Here is a 20,836-nt window from a genome sequence, read left to right as displayed (position 1 = left end):
TTTAAACAGATTTACAATATTATTAAATGATATCTATACATACAATTTTAATTTTGTCAATTTAATTTACTTCCATCCATGATTTATTAATCTAATTTATTCTGTTTGTTTATTGTTCATTGCGTACCTATGGATTTATGTCTGGAATAAATTTCTTTTCATTTTGTTACTTGAAATAAATGAATACTTATTATTATTATTATTGGCTATTTTTATTCCTATATTCCCAAGGGATTGGAATATGCGCATGGGAAATTCCAAAATCTAAAGAGCTAAGGACAAAATTTTGCGCGCAAGGTTTTCTTGTAGGTAAGTTTGGGAATTGCCATGAGACTTTAGTGAAATCCCGAAATTTCAATTTAACTTTTCTTTAGCTGCGAAGCCGCAGGTAAAAGCTAATTAAAAATACGGGGTGTCCGGAATAACGATGTAACTTCAGAATGTGATACACTGGAGTATTACAATGAGTTTGAACTCTAGCCTTAGTCCAACGTGTGACACTAAATACGAGTGTGTGTCATTAAAATTGTATAAAAAAAACAAAGTATTCACTAAATCATTTTAATAATTAACTTCGTAAATTAATGATTAAACAAATGTTTTTTTTCCAGCAGCTGCACTTTTTTTTCAGCCAAAACAAAACCTTATCTGGTTCTTAAAAAAAAAACAGCCAATTTAATACTGTACAATGCACAGTCCCCTACGCTAATAATGTACAAAATTAATATAGGTAAAAGCCCTCTTATTCTGAGAGGAGGCCTGTGCCCAGCAATGGGACGTATATAGGCTGGGATGGATGGATGGATGTAATCATAGGCGAATATATACGGCAAATATTACAAGAAAATATAATCCACAAATTCAATTTTTATAACATTCATTCATTTAAAATTAAAAATTCATTTAAAAAAAATCTAAATATTTGCAGACCACTTTCAAATGTCATCGGCTCAGCTTTTCGACAAATTGAAAACCAGTTAAATAAGAAATGAAAATAGAGAATGCCTATTTGATGGCGAAACATTGACAAACCATGTATAGTACAGTCAAGTGCAAAGATAAGTATCTATTCGAATCACTCAAAAATATGTTACTACGGCCTTATTGCGTCGGAATAAGAGTCTGTGGTACTTATTTTTGAAACCGAATAAGTTCATATTTTACACTTTTTTTTTATTCGACTGGATGGAAAACGAGCAAGTGGGTCTCCTGTTGGTAAGAGATCACCACCGCCCATAAACATCTTGACTGTACCTAATAAATCAGAGCGCCTGAGATATCCAATCCCTCATCTGTGGAATGCAAACGTGAATTTTGTTCCACATATAAAATGATCGCCATGAATTAATAAATGAGTTTAATATTGGAACGGCATATAATTTATGTGACTTTCAGATAGAAAAATCGGCGGAAATCCCACGAGTATTAAATTGCATGAGCCCAGTCAAGAGCTGTCAAAATATTATTCATTTAAAAATAACGCGTAATTTTAAAATCCATCGCTATACACCTCTTATTAATATATATTTTACGTACCTATACATATATATCTTGCTCTTGCGACTGAATCAATATTTATATAGATTTGTTAAACTATAATTTCTTGTCCACACAAGTCTAATATCGGCCTGCATGTCCTGAACTATAGTTCTCCGGCCCCGCGTAATTAAGTAAACTAAAAGTTATAACGTGAATGGAACTATTCCAACATTGAAATATGTCCTGCAAACCTTTGAAACTTGGCACAGTTTTAACCGGGCCCGACAGGCGCTAACTTACGACCGCCTATTAGCATCCCCGCAATTGTAAACGTCCCCGAAAATTCTAGAAAAACATTTCCGATTTTTTCGTGTCACAAGGCGGCGTGATAATAAATCGAGTTTCGGATGTCATGGGCTATAAAGCATAGGCGTCGTTGAGTATCGAGTGATTCCGGTAGAGGCGGCACAGGCGTAATTTATTCAGACTGGGGACGCACGGCCTCTTAACTACTAGTTATTTAGGGCACACTTCCTTTATAGTGCGATCTGGGCTATTCGCGAGGTTAGGTCGGCGGCTATTTGAAAATAAACCCCTCCATCGCGCGTCAACTTTATGGTGACACAAAAATTCCATTGTGACGAATTTATTTTACTTAGAAATTAGTAAATAATTAAATTATCTTTATTCTTAGTAATAACTTGTTTTTTAACATAAATATTAACCAATAAAATTTAAAATAGGTATTGAAATACCAACCTATATAAATAACCTTTTAAACGCGGTTTAAAAAGATAAATTTATAAAAAAACTCTTATAAATCGCTGTTGCCCGTGAGAAGTATGAAAAATACTTTACGTCCTATTCTCAGACCTACTGAATATGCACAAAAAATTTCATAAACATCGGTCAAGCCGTTTCGGAGGAGTTTTGTAACAAACACTGTGACTCGAGAATTTTATATATTAGATTAGATTAGATAGATGTTGAATTAGTATTGTGAGTTTGACCACATCGCTCTAAGAATAGAAACCATTGGAGGAGAAAGGTTTTTTTCAAATAGAGACCAAAAATCAGGAGACGAAGAGTTGGCAGGCCTCTCCCTAGGTGGACCACATCGCGAGAGTTGCAGTTGTATCTTTTTTAAGACCCTGCATTAATCATATCGAACAACAAATTATTACTATTTGTATCATCATAATAGCCAAAGAATCTTAGTACTTATGATGGCAAAATGATAATGAAACAACTAGAAAATTTTCCTTTTATCACACGGCGAATAAAACAATTTTAATATAAAATAAAGACCAAGGTTAGTTTTCCGGCACAAACATCAATTTGCGTGAGATTACACGATATCTATATAGCAATAACGCTCTCAATAAAATTGGATCCGAACTAGCTCGATTAAGATAACCTACGTAATTTACAAACTAGGTATTCCGTTGACTACTTACAATAAAATTTTGCATAAAGGGATTAAGAAGATCGAATTGTTATAATGTAATAATCTAAATGGAAATAAACTATTATATAACTAATCTAGTTTAATACGTATAAGATGACATTACAAAACAATACAAATGTTCTTTTCACTTCTCTTGCTCATAAAATGTTAGTTTAGTCTGTGCATATCGGGGACTAAAGTTCGGGGACTAGGGATTAAGGTATTTTTTTTATTTATGTTGGAAACCCCTAAACTACCAACACGGTGTTTGTGAATGGAGGATTTTTAGGGTGTGGAAATCAACCCCAAAATTGCAACTGCGCAAAAATATTTAAAAAACACGATTTTATTCAATTATAATTCATTTTATTATGAATAGTCCAATTAGTTTTAAAATAGTTTTCAATTTTGAAACTGTTGGCTAAATATGCAAGCACTTAAAGCGTCACTTTATAAACAATAAAAGAAAAGAAAAACCGAGCAACCAATTTTTTTTGCTATTTCAATTTTGAACAGGTCTGTCCATTAGTCGAGCGTACGTTTTTAAAAAGTAATATTGTAACTTTCAACAGAACACTGTTTTTTTTTCTCGCATTCAAAGTGAAAAGTAGAGTGTTTAACGCGAGACTAAACAACCATAATGCCACGCGAAATAAAGCCACCCTCACTCTGCTCGGGTGGCTAAACAACTCGTTTAATTATGGCTTGTTTTAGTCCCTTGTTGAACAATCTACTATCATTGCTCACCAGAAATCAGTACAAAAAATTTACATAGACACTTACATTTGTAGACAATAGGCGATCTTAACGCTTAAAAGCGATCACATGTGTGCTCGGCTCATATTTTGTTTTTTTGACAGATTGAACCATAGACAATTAAATATATAAAGATAAAAGAACTTGAGCTATACATTTCACATACCTAAATTACCTAATACTTAAGGGTCTAAACTAAACTACAAACATAAGAATCTCGTTCTTACCTGCATTTAAGGTTTTAGGTATTGCTTGGTGGTTCTCGGGATATAATGATTGTTAAATAAATTTTTTTTTTTAATTAATCACACTTTGATCAACATCTCATCATTCTTGCGTTGTACAGAAGAAAAAAATTATATTGATCCGTATAAGGATATGTTCGCCTTTATATCCATAGTATATTGTATTTAATCAGTAAATTTCATTTGTTTTATTTATCTACCTACAACTAGTTATTCCCGCAACTTTGTCTGCGTATCGTGGGAACTGCACATTTTCATGATAAATAGTGGATATTTATATTAAGTATTTCAACATACAACAGAATACAATTACTCTTTATCGTACATCACAATATAAGCAGTAAAGAAGACAGGGTAGGTAGGTACATGAAAAATTACATACCTATCTATCCACGCAACTAAGCTATCGTGCACGATGCATTCAATAAATTCAATACAACTTTAGTCAAAGTCAAAGAAACTAGCAGTCTATTTGAGCCCAATCAAAGTTCAGAAATAGTGTTAATTTATACCTATTCTCTAAACCTCAACAAACACATTCAAAGCGCAGTCATATCAAACAAAATTAACTTTCTTTGAAGACGAAAAAATATTTTTTGCTGATAATTCAGAGATAAGTCAAAGATTAGAATTTGTTGCGGGGGAGCATGCATGAGTAGAAAAATACACCTCTGCCATTTAAAACAATTTTATAAAACTTCTTTTTTAATACAAAGCTTGATTGCTGACTACTGTTACGGACTGTATTTGCATTGTCATCCAAGCTACAATACATATCCGTATCAAAGATTCATCATCATCATCATCAGCCGGAAGACGTCCACTGCTGAACAAAGGCCTCCCCCAATCAAAGATTATCTAAAGTCAATCCGACCACTGGAAGTGAGTCAAACTTGACCCATACCTACCTATTAACACGGCAAGTTAAATAAAAACTTTATAATATTAAATGTTTATAAAAATAAGTCCACGGTTCTGCCAACTTCGTCCAAAAATAAACTCAAAAAACAATAATGACCACTTCTTACGATGTTTGAGATATCATTGTGCTTTGTCATGCATCTTGTTGAATGCCGTCAGCTAACCCATCGTGCATCGCCGAATAGTCCCTCCACTATAATTAATGCCCGCTTTATTAATGTCAGCGTTATTCCTGGACTCGCATCCCAATTATCTGCAACGCATATTAGGGAACATATCTTAAGAACGCTTATTCTGACCAATGACTCACTAAGAAAGTCAGTTACAATGCCACAAACTTACTTCTTCTGACAAAAAAAGCGCCACTGCAAACCGAAGATCTGAAGTTAGTACGCGGCAAAGTTGCTTCTCGTCTTGGCCACCAGAACAGATAACTTTGTGGCACTATACGAGTACATCGCTGAATATGCGACAGATTTATCGAGGATTCTCGTAGGGTTGTGAATTAAGAGATCACCGATATCGATAGTCTCAACATAGCTCGATATCCGTAGGTTTCCTTTTACTTTGCTACTTCACAATGTTACACGATGATACGCGGACAGGACTCCAAATCAATCAATAAAATTGACGTTTAATCACAAATACGCCACGATAAACTCTGTCGTAAAACACAATGTTTATCTAATCTATCGGGAAAACGTAAGAAAATTCTATCGAGACTCCCAACAGCACTGGCAGTCGTCACCTGCGAGGCAAGGGGGGCGCCGTCGCGGCGTCGCCCTGTCGGGCAGGTTACGATTTACACTCCACAAACTCAGCAGAAACTCTGCCCGAACGAGAAATGCTGATAATCCCAAACCCCTCTAAGCCAAAAAGTCCTACACGCATACAATACGTGCACTACTTACGACATTTTTGAACGTATCTCGCTCACGAGTGAGAATTACATAGAGATTACTACGATACTGGAGCGTGACGTTTTTATTGCCTATTCGGATTTAATTAGAATGTAAATTGTAGCAAGAAAAATACTTTCAGAATAATCTTAGTCTTGATAAAAGTTAGGTCGTTCTTAACTATCGAGCTACATAAAACTATTTTCGATAAATTGCATACAAAAGGATACTTATCAAAAAAGTTTATATTGATGATGATTTTTCTAACCGGTAACCGTTTTGTTTCAGGTTTACACAGCGGTTTGGAGGTTGGAAGACTTCTGTGGCGGTTAATAAAGTGAAGTGATGCTCGTGTCGGCATTTTGTCATCAATTAATCTTTCATCACAAATGGACCGTGCTTCAGAATCTAGAGACTGAAACCAGTGTTCTTAAACAAAATATATGAGTTATTCGTAAGCTTGTAAGGGTCGAGGTAGTTTTCAAATGTTTTTCTAAAACAAACCAAGTGTTCGCGTAAAATTAATCCGGACAAGGTCACTTGCAACTCTTGCAAGTTTTCAGATAATCATACCTACAGTTGTTAGTGACAAATGTAAGGTGCGACATAATGTAAATTTTTCGAGTGATATTTTGGACGTTGAAGTTTAAATAATTAATATTGTGTGACCTCGCGTAGTGTTTAGTTAGCTATGCAGAGTAAGTTTATATCTCATTGTGTCCTTTGTTTGATTAGCGCCTCTTTGCTGTCTCCTCCACGACACCTATCTATACCTACTGCGGTCTGTAAAGTGTTAGAACGGGTACGTGTCGGGATGTACATCGGATTTAGAAATATTCCACTTAATATCCGTGCCGATACCTAGTACTTATGTCGCGTTGTCTGTAACCGTAGTTGTAACTCTCTCTTACGACTATAGGTTTGTTGGTTAAATTATAATGCGTGAAAATTTTGGTTGCGTCTGCATGTTACAATTTACAATGCCTCATATGAAGATGCTGATTCGTTTGCATCTGTGATGATTTTATTTGTGGGCCAAAATTTGTAGATGTAGGTATAGAAACAATATTGAAAATTATATATACCTAATATTAAATAAATAATGAATTGATTGAATCCAATGTAAAATATGCAAGTTGTAGTAAAAAACACAATCCTTTACAATATTGTAAAATACCTATAATATAATGCGTACCAATGCTAATTGTGTACCTACATTTAAACCTTTTTGCATTAATGAAAACACCAACTAGATTGTAATTATTTGTAATAACTATGCCATATTACTTGTGTAGTTTATTTTTTACTAAGCACTTGTACCTCTGAGCCATTATGTACCTATACCAAAAATATTTACAAACATGTTGCTCATCAAATTGCTTTGACGCCTGATATACGCAATATGAACAAAAAAGTACACGATGTAATGAACTTATTGGTACTTAAATTAGATTCTGCATACATTATAATAAAATATGGATATTCTGCATTACAGTTTCTTATCGACATCCACAAGTTTTATTGGTGCGAATACTGGTGGAAATACTGCCCCGTCGTCTGTGCCTGATGTACGATATAATTTATAATTACAAAGTTCCATAGAGTCGTAAGGATTAAAGTAAACTATAAAGTATGCAGTTCACGCACAAACCAAACCCGTTTTAGTCAGATCTCTAGTCCCAGATATTAATATTGTCAACTATTAAGTGCAGAATTTACTCATTATTTAAGCTGTATCTCGATATCGATAGCCTCTAATCTTTTACGAAAGCAAAAGTTAATTCTGTGAATTACCTCAGTGGACTATGTGTGATAGATTTAGCCAATAAGTGTTCAATTTAGTATGTGTATCAGATAAGGTCAATTCTTGTACTTTGGCGTCCATTTTTATGTATATTTTAATGCACTTATAGTTTCGCGTCGCCCGTTTGACGATTTGTTTACGCAAGTGGATTTAAGTTTAAGTTACGTTCACTGCTTCTATACATAACTACGTATATTTGCAGCTGATATTGGTGCTATAGATACTTTATTAGTAACGCAATTGAAATAAACCTCCTACTTCTTTCAAATTACATTTAAATGAAATTATCGTACGAAAATGAAGCACGCATTTGATCCGACCAGGGGCGTGAGTGGTTCGTTTAATTACTATCTACGAGTATCTTGTAGTTATGAATTAGTTATACCTACATATTAATTGTGACTAAAAGTCACTCGGTTACTTTTAAAGTTCTGTGGATGTTCAACATCAATTTACGAAGGGATTGGGATGCGTAATCTTTTGCCAAATATTCGACATATACGTAATTTTGACCCAATTAACAAATTGGTTATGTGTATATATGACGTAACTAAATTTATAGGCATTATTGATATATGTAATAAAGATCACGATTACATTCGTGAACTGTACCTAGTTGGTAAAAGGGCTGCGTAATCAGTGGGTAGCGGAGCGGAGGCGGCATGAGATAGAATATAATATTTCCGTTTAGCTCTCAAGACATCTCATACGAAATGTATCGAAAGAGATCCGTAGTCACCCTACTGCCCACCGAAAATGCAACTCACGGAACCGATTTTCGAAATCACATGACCCGAAAATACTATTCAAGAGCGATGAAAATCTATGTTTTGTTGCAAATTGCAGCTAAAATAAAATTTTCGTTCATTCGATTGATTGATTGATTCAGGCGTCACACTGAAATCCCATATCAATCAACTCCACTAAAATTACCTCGCTATCTCCGCTTAAATATTGCTTGTTTTAGTCGTATTTCAGATAAGTAGGTAGTATACAATTATTCATTCTTTCTAATGGTATTTTCAATTGATGCGATATTAAAAATCGGCACTAAGTTTGAAAATATAGCATCGCTGGACGAAAATGTAAACGTGCAGAATTAGACGAACTATGATGACTCTTCGGAGATCTCTCATGATTTAGTTAAGGATGCTAGTTAATATCTCCTGGTTGTTGAAATATATTATATTATAATAAATATACACTGCAACGAGACGTTGCTTGTCAATCCAGATGGTCAATTAATTTAGACCGAATTAAAAGTCTGTTCCGTTAAGGCCTAGCGTTAATGTGAAGGAATGAACTCCAGTAGGTTAAACAAAATTGCTTCTGGTCATAGTTTTGCTGTTAATGTTAAATCGTTTTCATAAAAGTAATGCCTTGTCGTTACGGTCTTCAAACAAGTCATGAGGAAGAAGAACGCAAACATTCTTCTGGCATATACATTCTTTATACCATGGACTGGGTGATTCTATGTGGTTGTATAGAAATAAGCGCAGATTGTCATGCCTTTTTCAAATACAACGAAGTCTTTTTTACACCCGTAGAAGAAATACAGGCTCGTAGAAAGCCCATCAGTGATTTTACGTGATTATTTCGTGTAGTTTTTAAAAAAACTAACCCAATTATAGTTGGAAGTGCTACAAGGCTCTCGGTGGACTTGTTTAAAGATGGAAATACTTCAAGGCCCGTAAAATAATTTAAAAAATATCTAATAAATTGCCTTGCATGCCTTATAAATATTCGAATGAATTAAGAACCTCCTCGTTTTTTGAAGTCCGTTAAAAACCGAAATTCACTCAAGGCATAAAACTCTCAAACAAAAATAAATACTAAGGTACCTGTACATTATTTTCTATTGAGCATAAATTTTGACTAGAGGCATTAATGTACATAAGAATTAGCAAGTTAAGTTGTTCAGATGTGAAGGTGAACCGCAAAAGATTGGTGAGTCGTGGATGGGTACATTACATACTTGTCGTTCAAAAATGACCTCAATGCGCAACGCGCTTTTTTGCGGTTACCTTGTAACATTAGTGTGTGTAGAAAATATGATTATTGTCATCAAACTAAGAAACATAACCTAGGTAAATGTTGAACGTCTGAAACGCCCAAGAGCTGTGGCATTCAATTCGAATTAAGTATCCATCACCGAATGGGCTTGTAAATATGACAAACAGCCGAGAGGAGTAGTTATTAGGAATACTTAAGCTAATGTGTTCTCAACTGTAAACTTTTAATGCTCTATTTAATCATGCTCAAATGATTTCAAGGAACGGAACATAATAAGTTGCAAGAACAGAAATTGTTTGCCTAACGGGAACGGGAAATGGTGATCAAATTAACGCCAGATCTGCTTTAAAAGTGCTGTCAAAACAAGTTTTTAAACTATTTATACATATTGAACACTATTTAAATCAAGACGCTGATTTATTTCCGCAATTAATTTGACGCTTAGTGTACACGAAATGCAAGTGTCAATTTATCAGTGGCCCGATACAGTTGCGGAATTCCACAGCGAACTGCAGTTGAGACAGAATTAGTATGTAATTTTAAAATAACTATGGTATTCGGCGAGGGGATACGGACGGTTCGGTATGCATCGAAATTGAATATTTTTAGTATTTTGAAATGAGTAAGTAAGAATGCGAGTAGGTAGTTGCAATCGTCGCCCATTTGTCGCAGCGCAAGGGGTACTTAGAATGTAATAGATAATATATTTTAATATTAGAGCATGGTTATTACATTGTTTGGGCACTGAAGTAATGCCCGCGGCTTACCGGTAACAAGCCCCAAAAACTTCTGTAAAAAATATTTTGTACAATGTTTAAATTTTTTGTTCGCATAATTATGTTAATGTCGTAAAATTTACATTATTTTGTTACATTCTTCAGTTGCTTATTATATTATTATTAATTTTAACGACAGAAATGTGAAAGAAACTTAGTTAAAATTAGGAAAATATGTGTTTCAATGTAAATATGATAGACGAAAACATGTATGTAGAAGTACATAAATCCTATTTATGTATTAAATTTGATATTGTTTTCAAAATTGCATATGTTGTTTTATTTCAAGAGATCCTTTGTGCCGAGTTCAGAAACGAAGCAAGTACCTACCTATTTGTACTTATACCAGTAAGAAGAAGAAGTAACTCACAGAAATAAAATAATGAGAGTTACTTCAAGGCCACATTTTCCCTTTTTCTTGGATTAGGTTACTCTACCAAAACTCTCTAGATACTTTTTTATCGTAAAAGTTTCGGAATATCAACGCTATGTCAGAGATTTTGTATTACAATTGGGTGAAGTTTTTATTACAGTGAACATTAACAAAACCTTTTTTTATTCGGCGGAATTTTATATTACTTTTACCAACTTGGTCTACGAATAGTTATTTTGCGATGAATAATAATTTAACATAATATTCCGGCTTTCAATAGGTAACTCATGAAAATAAAGTACCTATAGAAAACGGTTGGCATTTATAAAGGTACCTACATGACTATGAAAGGTACCGCGACCTGAGGCCTTATTGTCTAATGCGCGGGCTCATGCTATCACTTTCACCATCTCTTTCTGCCACGATCTTACACTGTTAGACAGAAAGAAATATTTAATGAATGCGATAGCAAGCGTCCGCGCGTTAGACAATAATACGGCCTCAGGTCGCGGTCGCCGGTCACGGTCGCTAACGTCAGAAGGCTACTTTATGCCTTGATCACACGTAACGAGCAAACGGGCGAGCAAGTGATGTAAGCGAGTTTTGTTAAGCGCTCGCTCGCTATGTTTATACGCACCGAGTACTCGGCCGAGAGCACTGTCTCGCCAGTTTACTCGGTACGTGTAATCAAGGCATTAGCGATTATGGCGTCGTAGAAACTCAATTCCCATCAGGTTGCCTAAATTTTTCACGTGACATCTGTATGGCAAAAATTGCGTAGGTTCACTTACTGCGAGATGTTGCATACAAAGACATATACGTCATCGACGATAAAGAACCAATATCTTCTAAGTAACTGATAGATCTTTGACATGCAATTGAGAACCTTATAGCAAACTCTAGCCACCCCCCCTAAGTTGCATGTTCGCGGCTTAAAAACAAAATTTTATTGGTTGGTTCTAACCACAAGAGAAGCGCCAGTTTTCAAATAAATAAAAAACTGGCCAAGAGCGTGTCGGACACACCCAAGATAGGGTTCCGTAGCCTTTACAAAAAAATCAAGTATTAGTTCTCTAAGGATTTTGTTTTGTGTACGGAATCTTCCAAGTTTACGTATATTTTATACCTTAGGCTGCTATTTACTATTAAACTACTACTAACTCTCAGCAATCTTAGCCGTTATAATTTTTCTTGTAAATTTGATAATACTTACTACCATCCTGAATTTCATCAAATTTTTCCACTCAACAGTTTAGATTTTCGAGGGGGAGACGCTCGACTTTAATGAAAATTTGCACTTTAAAGTTGAATATTTCGCAAACAGATCACTGAATCGAAGAATCGTTAAGGCAACCACCAATCGTTTTAAAAGACCTTTCCAACGATACCACAATAGTCAAGAAAAAAAAACACCCCACATTACGTTTATGAGAGGTAACTAAGTACCCTAAAAAATGTTTTTTATTGTTTTTTATTTTACCACTGTCGGCGTAACTGATATACTCGTATATTCATGCCAAATTACAGCTTTGTAGTAGACAGACAGATGGACAGCCATGGCGAAACTATAAGGGTTCCTAGTTGAGTACGGAACCCTAAAAAACGAGTGTAAAATTTAAAAACAAAACAAACTATTCGGACTCTCCAAGTTGCCTAACGAAAACGACTCTCTCTAGACTATAGATTAACTACCTAGAGCAGCGTTCCGCAATGTTTTTGTGTTGAAGGTATTTACAATTTACATCTAGCTAGGAAAAGAAAAATTTTTGGAGATAAATACACCATTAAATGAAAAACCAGTTTTTAAGTAAATAATATTAATCAACATTTTTGCATATGAAAAAATGAAAAATGAAAATGAAAATTTTATTATTACACACAAGCAATATTAAATTTTTAGTAGTACCTATACAGTGGACTCCAAACTAGGCTGAGCCAGTATCTTGGGGCCAGATGAGTTGGTTTACATCTCAGTTTACAGTTGATACTCTAAACAGGCAAATAACTGAAGTAAGTATCATTATGGTACGTGTTTGCTAGCGCGTTCAACGCTGAAGAGCAGAAGAGGAGTGCGTAAGACCGGCAGCCATAACACCTTGCAGCCACCGTACGTCGAACCAGGTACGCGTTTTCCATTTCCCCTTCTCGCCCCTTCATAATTTTTGGTGCATTAATTAAATCCTGAATTGGAAAACACGCGTTAGAAATCATCATTGTTGAAAATCAGATGGGGGGCGGCACATTTATAGGGGGCGGCAAAATATCATAAAAATTTAATGGTGCGTGTGAAATTCCCAATCCACACTAGGCCCGCGTGGGAACTACAGCCCAAGTGTTCTCATTCTGAGAGGAGGACTGTGCCCAGCAGTGGGACGTGTGTGTATAGGCCGGGATTTTGATGATAATTCCATAAAAAAAATGTCGCACTTACGATTTGGACCGATTAGAATGATGTTTAAATTTTCTGATCTACTTTTGATGCACCACCTGTTGTAAACTAGTCCTTCCTTCTTTCTGTAAAAAAGGTTGCCTGGAAGAGATCGCTCTTAAGCGATAAGGCCGCCTATTGCTAACCTTTTAATTTTTTTCTCTGTGTATCTGTTTTCTGTATCGCTTACTATGTCTGGTGTACAATAAAGAGTCTTTGTATTGTATTGTATTGTAATGAGTACCTACCCTAATAAGAGGGCGGCTGATAGCCTACTAAACTATTTACACAAGCAAACACAGAGACAAGGTTTTCTTAAATATTTTTACGATATCTACGGCCAGTTTTTCTCAGTAGCCCACCGCTTTTTAAATAAGGCAGGTACTGGCTGATAATTTTGTAAACCTATCGTCGGCTGACAAAATAAGTCATTGTGACTGTATGATTGTTGTTCTGGGTTTGAGTTTTTGGTAACAATTAAGTGAAATAAATAAAGTATTATTTGTACAAAAAGTAAAAGCAAAATGAGGCAAAGAATGTTGAGTCTTGGAAAAGCCTTTGCTGGTATTCAACGAGTCCCTGTAAGGACATTTAAAGGAGAGCGTAAGTTACCACCATTACATGCACATACATTTCCGTTCTTCATTCCGGGTCGACAATTGAAAGAAACTGAATCGCATACCGTTGGAACCTTTGCCCTACTGATGTCATATTGACATTCCATACCCTACATCTGCCATACAAAGAAATCATAGCGAAATTGATTATGAAAGATCCCACCCTGATAAACGATACCTACCTATATGCTGTTTTTTAACGGGAACTATATTTTCTGTCACTTAAATTTAGATTTGTCACTAAACTGCGATACCCGAACTATAATATATATCCCTAAGAAATATATTACTCATAATTTTAATCAAAACTGTCTAAGTATGAGACATCAGATTAATGTAAACCATGTATCCTAAATTATAGTTTGATCATCAAAATTCGATCACCAAAATAATAGATATCTGTCACCTAAACATAGATCAGTCAGTTCCTTAATTCGATGCTTCTACCTATTGTACTAAGGCGCAGGTCTGGTTAGGTACGACGACGAGCGAAGCGAGGAGGTGTGTTAGGTAGAACTGCGACCCTCAGTGCGCGAGCCTGCCGCGGTAGGTGCCGGCGAAGTTCCAGAACTGAAAATTTTTTGCTAATTGTATGATGAGTACAAAATGTTTGTAGTAGTTAGGTACTTTGAGTCTTTGAAATGTTTGTATGTATTTAAGTATATATGTATGTTTGTCTACCCGTTGTTTAGCACCCATAGAAAAAACTTTGCTTAGTTTGGGGCTGGGTCTGGGTCAATTGGTGTAAATTTGTGAAAGGATATTATTTCATATTATTATTATCATTCATTATCGTCAAATTTCAGTTCAATTACGAGTATTTGATGATCAATATTATTTTCACCTCAGCAGCTCAAACAGGCAGGTTTTGCTATGAGAAATCAGTGAGCAAAATCGCATAACTTTTTAATTATTTTTTTTAAATGCTGAGTACAGTGTTGGGTCTACTCACTGAATTCCAAATATTTGAACTTTACTTTGATCTGTAATTTCACTTCAACTCGAAAAAAGCAAGAGATAGGATCAAATTTGTCGATTACAAACTTAAATTAAATTTTTGGTATTAAAAATATATCGAAATATTTCCAAAATGTAAATTTTCTCGATCTTTTAATAAAGTATGCAACCTCGTTGCACGAAAGCCGCTTCTCTTGTTTTTTTTTTACAAAAAAAAATCCGTATACTGCCTCTACAGTATAATTATTATTTGATAAATTGAATGATTTTTTAACAAATCTATTTATGTTTATGTAATAGAAATCTTAATAAAAATCATATTTAAAGGTTTAATTGTTCAACCTTTTCAATTACCCCGAGATAAGGCTTTTTGCAGTATTAAAAAATAAGTGTGACATTAGTACAAGAAGTTAAGATTGCATGTTATGAGTATGCGATTTGTATTGTAGCTACTGGACTCTTTTTATGGTTTTAAATGTAATAATTATTATATTTGATAATAATCGGATTCTATTTTTAAAAAATGTGTTTGTTTTGTAAACAGGTAGGTATATGTGGTTTTATTCTTATGTTACATTTAAATTATGTTCTCGCTGCTGAGGTGAAAAATTGTATGTGTCACACGAGACCAAAGTTTTTTTGCATCTCGTGTATTTCAATCCCTTGCTGATCTCAGGATTCTAACCTAGAATCACTCGCTGACGCTCGTGATTCAATTATAGAATCCTTCGCTTACTCGGGATTCAAAATCAACACTCGCAACAAAAAACAACTTTGCTCTCTTGTTGCACAAATAACTATTTCCAGTGGTTATAATTAATTAGGTAGTCATTTCTATATTGTTTTGTGATTCAGTTTTTTGTACTATTACTTATTCTATTTATTATTGTACACGTGTCTTTTGTCTGGTTTTGTTCTGTTTGTTTTCATTATTGTTATTATTTTATCTAAATTCTTACTTTTTGTTTGTTTCTTTTTAGATTTACTTTTTGTGAATTTATGTCGCCTTCCGTGAAGTCGCCAAGCGGTCACAGCTGAAGACCAGCGTTGGCCTCTACGGCCGTCGGCCAGCACTATGCTGAGCTGAGACCGTTTCGCGATTTCGCAAATAATGTCATTAATATTTACTTTATACTTGTTTATTTTGTGTTTATGTAATTTGCGAAATGCGAATAAACGTTTTCTATATTCTATTCTATATTCTATATATTCTGTGGTTTTAGTGACACATCTATTAGATTATTTTGGAACCCAATATAATTATTTGATGATCAATATTATTTCGGAGTAATTTTTAAATAATATTTAGGTAACCGTTTTAATATAATTTGGTGATTCAATTTAGGTGACAGATCTACTATTTTATGATAGGAACAAATCGCATGTTTAGTAATAAACGGGCCTAACTCAAAATTGGCGTAAAATTAGTTATTGTACTAAAACGGCTTATATCTGAGAGCACTATCGGCTCTCTTTCTTAAACCAGCCTAAATCGGGTACTATAAAGAGATAGCACGACTTGGTGCGTTTTACTTTTAACAAAATTGCAAATTTCATTTGGTGCTAAAGCAGCTAACTTCAGTCATGTTCCGACTTACTTGCGAGCAAGAAGTTGGCTGTCGTGAGCCATTTGAAGATAGATCGTTATTGCAAGAAGGAAAACATGAGTATTTTGAATAACTTTGAAGCAAATAAAAGCATATTTGGATTAACTTCTTTTTAGCACAAAAATCAAATGCAAAATGAAGTGATGTAATTCGGATTGCCTCGTTTTATTAAAAATAATCCTTGAATACTTGGTGTTTTTTTAAGACATCATTTATTATTTTTATTATTTCGCTACATTTTGTAATAAAGTGATATATATGAATGCAATGTTTTTTTAAACCTTAGCAATATTATTAAATATATAAAAACAAATCGGTTTATAAGGAAAAAGTGCAAGTAGACATTATATACAACGTTAGTACCTAATTATAAAAAACATAGTATACAAAATTAAATCCTACCAAATAATTCAATGGAAACGAGAAGTGCTAATTACTTGAACTTTAAACTCGATTTGCCAAAATTTTCGATTTTTAGTTAAGACCGTTTATTACTATGCGAAATATTAATTACTAGCTTTTGCCCGCGGCTCCGCCCGCGTGTTATTCAGTTATCGCGCGCTGTTCCCTCGGGAACTGCATTTTCCGGGATAAAAAAGTAGCCTATGTTATGGTGACATAATTTTTGGCATGGAGATAGTTTATGGGCCTGAGATCATCTCCATGCCAAAAATCACGTCGATCGGTCGCTCCGTTACATAACACACAAACATACAAACACACTTTCGCATTTATAATATTAAGTAAGTAAGTATAAGTATGGATTAGGTCGCCGAAAATGCATTTTTTAGGAGATCAATAAATTCATAACCTTTTTTAACTCCCGACGCAAAAAGAGGGGTGTTAAGTTTGACGCCAATGTTTGTCTGTCTGTATTTGGTATCGTAGCTTTCAAACGGTGGGCCGATTCCGATTCGGTTTTTTAACATGGTTTCTTTGCGGTGATTCTTAGCTATGTTTCATTAGAATCGGTTCAGCCATAATTTACGTCACACATTTAGTCAGGCGGTTTGTGACACACGAAGAAAAAAATGCAAATTTCATTGCAATACGTGTGACAAGGGAAGGGGGTGCTAGAAATGGTCGAAATTGGTGTGACGTACTTTATGGATGGCCCCTATACAATCTTCGCAGGCCCAAATTGACATTAGGCAAAGATGGCAACTAGGTATCTTAAAGGCCCCGCGCGAACAAGAAGAATAAAGAAATTGAAAATGTTTCTTAAAATGAAAATACCACTGGCAAAATTGTATTGAGCTACTAAAAAAATGTTTAAAGCCCTTGCTAATTTTAAAATTTTGTTCTGCGTCTAATAGAACGATGTGATGCCCATATGAACGAGCTACCAATACCGTGCGGGCCGTGGGAACCCTGGTACAAAGATAAGCAGTCGTTCTACGGCAAGATACTCCTCTTCGGTGTTAGTTGGTAAGTATTAGGTTGGTACCTACCTAGTTTAATATCTACCACCTAGTTAGGTACCTATATACATACCTTCCTAGTCCTAACTAGGATAGGTAGCTAGGTAACTACGTAGGTAGGTACCTACCTACACCTACCTTATTTAGAGAACTAACCCCTTACTCAAAAAGAGTATTGTCTGTCTGTGGCATTGTAGTTCTGAAACGGATGGCCCAGGGGGGGCAAGTTGATTGATATGGAAAATGAGAAAAGTATGAATTGTAGGTATTTATTGTAATTGGTGAATTCATTCGAGTTTCGGTTTCGACGTACGGATCAAGCTAGTCAGTCAAAGACTTAGGACTTTGGTTTGGTTGCTTTTCATTTGGCAACTTTTTTAGAATCTCTAGGAGGGGGGGGCAGCTGCCCCTCCCTGCTCTGCTCCCCCTGGCGACGCCCTATGGGCCGCTTTCGATGCGGTTTGTTTTTACATGGAAGCGAGGTTCGTTGCGGTGATAATGTGATAAAAATCGATTCAGCCGTTTTTACCCGACTGCCCGAAGGAGGGTTATGTTTTTCGAGCGTATGTATGTATGTATGTGTATGTATATATGTACCATACCTACCATGTCCATTTCTTTGGTCCTCGCTGCAGCCTAAAACGGCTGGACGGATTTTGACACATGTATCATTATCATTCATCATCATCATATCATATCAGGTATCATTGGATTCGTCATAACTATCGGAGTGACATAGGCTACATAATATTTCAATATGGCGTCTGCGAAAAAAAATATAGCGGAGGAATGAAAAAAATATATTTTGTATTGTAACAATATGGGTATCAAATGAAAGCTAATAACTAGCCCATTCTAAATATATATGGGTTATAACACTTTTAATCTACCGTTTTCACATAAATATCAAAAAAGTGTAAAATAAAACATTAAATTAAAAAAAAAACAAAAAAACCGACTGCCAAAACTAAAAGGCACAAAATAAGCCTAGTCTGGACCTCTGTTAAGTAGCTGATTTTAAGTTCAACAGACGGGACCCATTTAAATCGTGACGCTCAAAAACTCTTAGTAATGGGTCCCGACTGTGGAGCTTTAAATTAGCTACTTAACAGAGGTCTAGACCACTAGGCTTATTTTGTTCCTTTTAGTTTTGGCAGTCGGGTTTTTTGATTGTTTCAATTTCATGTTTTATTGACCTTCCTATTGAACATTGAAATGACAATGGCGGGGGATTTGCAAATTTCTTAAGTTGGTTAGGCTCTCTCTTTGAAAAAACGCTTTGAAAATGTAGAGTAGGTATTCTGGCCATACCCTATATACGCTTATGCCATTAAATACACAAGTGAAAGAGATGGTGCGATACTACCTTCGATTTTTGAGTTTCGTTGTAGCCCCTCTGTAACCGCTAGGTACTTACACCCGTGACTTACACCGTCGGCGGTGGGCGCCTTGTCTCAGCGGTTGCCAAATGCACGTGTCGAGTCGAATCCGTTCTGTAGATAGTAACTTATGCTGTCTCTTAGGGCTTCCGCTAAATCACGCGGCGTTCTTGTTTCATGTCATCTAATAGAGCAGCGCTGCGTGAGACGGGTTTCTGCTCTAATGAAACGCCCTGATTTTTCTGACTACCCGCCGCCGGCGACCGGTGACCGACGCGTGTCCGCGACCGATGACTTGCGAATGTTTTGTTCGGGAATGTTTGAGGGTGGCTATTCTAAGACGAGACCAGCGGTGTCGATCTATCCGCCGCCGGTGACGTTTCAGAGAAACCACGCTCAAACATTCGCGAACATAACTTTCCAACGTCGTCGGTCGCGGACACGCGTCGGTCACCGGTCGCCGGTCAGAGAAACCAAGCCACACGGGCTCTTAGCCGTGCACCTGCGTGGGCCCTTAACTACGGACGTTTTTATTAAGCTTTTATTTAGTTGCACCTGTCCCGTTGTCTGTCTGTAATCTTGCAAGTTAAATTTGACCGCCTTGCAGTAGGTCAGGTTGACTTGAAATTTGGAATACTTATGTAAATCGCGTGACAATACCATAATCTAGTACCTAGTGACATCCTGGTAGTCCAGCCAGTAGCGGCGGCCTTACCCATTGCGAGGCTTCGGCGGCAAGTCTTTGCGAGGCCCTTTGTCCTTAGTGAAAAGTATGTCATGCGAAAGTAGGTCTGGAGTCTATATTTTTTTAAAATTTGCTTGGGTTGTTGCGCGAGACCCCAGCAAGGGAGGGACCCCCGGCGATTGCCCTGTTCGCCACCCCCTTAGGCCGCCGCTGCCAGCCAGGATCGTCTCCGCAGGACAGAACTCTTCAACGGTTAATAGCATCGACTTGTGGTATGCAAATGTAGTTTGGGTGACAAAAAGTACAGTTAGCAATAGAAGCTTGTATTAAAAATGAAATGTTTATGGTTAGGTTATTTACTCTAACCCACAGCTGTAATATAAAGACCGGTCTTCTTTTCTTCGATGACTTCAGGTTCATATTGGCGGTGGTAACGGCTATATCTACGGAGAGCATCAACTTGCTCTGGGGCCCACCGTGTCAGCCTGGTCCGCCCAGCGACATGGAAGAAGAATGTACGGATGCGGACTAATAAGGAAAGGACTAATATAAAGTCCTGTGAATTTGATTATCCTGTAATAAAAATTTGAATGGTATTTTGTTTCTTTATTGTCATATAAAAGGAGAGCCTGAGAGATAAGGAAAGGAGGATTGCTTTCCTTCTCAATGAGCTTCAGCAAACTTCAGTAAGCTAATAATAAAGCTAGCTTTCTCAACTGAGAAAGAGTTAAATACGGATTTTTCCGACAAAATACGATGGCCAAACATTAGGTTGCGTTTCCACCACAGATGTGCGAGGAACGTGTTTTTCATGTACCAATCGAAACGCTTCATTTACCTATCCTCGTACAACATAACACATCTCTGGTGGAAACAGCTGAGCAAAGCGAGGCGAGGTAAATGAAGTGTTTCAATTGGTACGGTCGAACAAATTGAATCATGACCCAGGGTGGAACCTTTATTAATAATTTCACCATGATGACATTAGTCATCAACGGTCATTAGACATTGCTCGCAGGACTGATGGCC

General features: G+C 36.1%; 2 protein-coding genes across 2 annotated transcripts in view; both read left to right on the top strand.

The window, feature by feature from the left end:
* The window catches only part of foxo (forkhead box, sub-group O), a 129,612-nt gene extending 119,002 nt beyond the window's left edge, over positions 1-10,610 (top strand). Inside the window, exon 9 of the mRNA XM_074086917.1 lies at positions 6,036-10,610. The gene's annotated coding sequence lies outside the window, so the exon portion shown is untranslated. The remainder of the gene's footprint in view (positions 1-6,035) is intronic.
* Positions 10,611-13,541: 2,931 nt separating this feature from the next.
* On the top strand, positions 13,542-20,403 carry LOC141427053 (uncharacterized). Its single transcript, XM_074086285.1, has 3 exons — positions 13,542-13,744; positions 17,639-17,750; positions 20,222-20,403. The coding sequence occupies exons 1-3, from the start codon at positions 13,666-13,668 to the stop codon at positions 20,337-20,339; spliced, it is 309 nt and encodes a 102-aa protein (XP_073942386.1). The 5' UTR covers positions 13,542-13,665; the 3' UTR covers positions 20,340-20,403.
* Positions 20,404-20,836: the final 433 nt, after the last annotated feature.

Source organism: Choristoneura fumiferana, chromosome 4 (assembly GCF_025370935.1).
Source record: "Choristoneura fumiferana chromosome 4, NRCan_CFum_1, whole genome shotgun sequence".
In the NCBI taxonomy this organism is placed as follows: Eukaryota; Metazoa; Arthropoda; class Insecta; order Lepidoptera; family Tortricidae; genus Choristoneura; species Choristoneura fumiferana.
The sequence above is the reverse complement of the archived record's forward strand: the minus strand, read 5'-3'. Positions and strand labels throughout refer to the sequence as shown.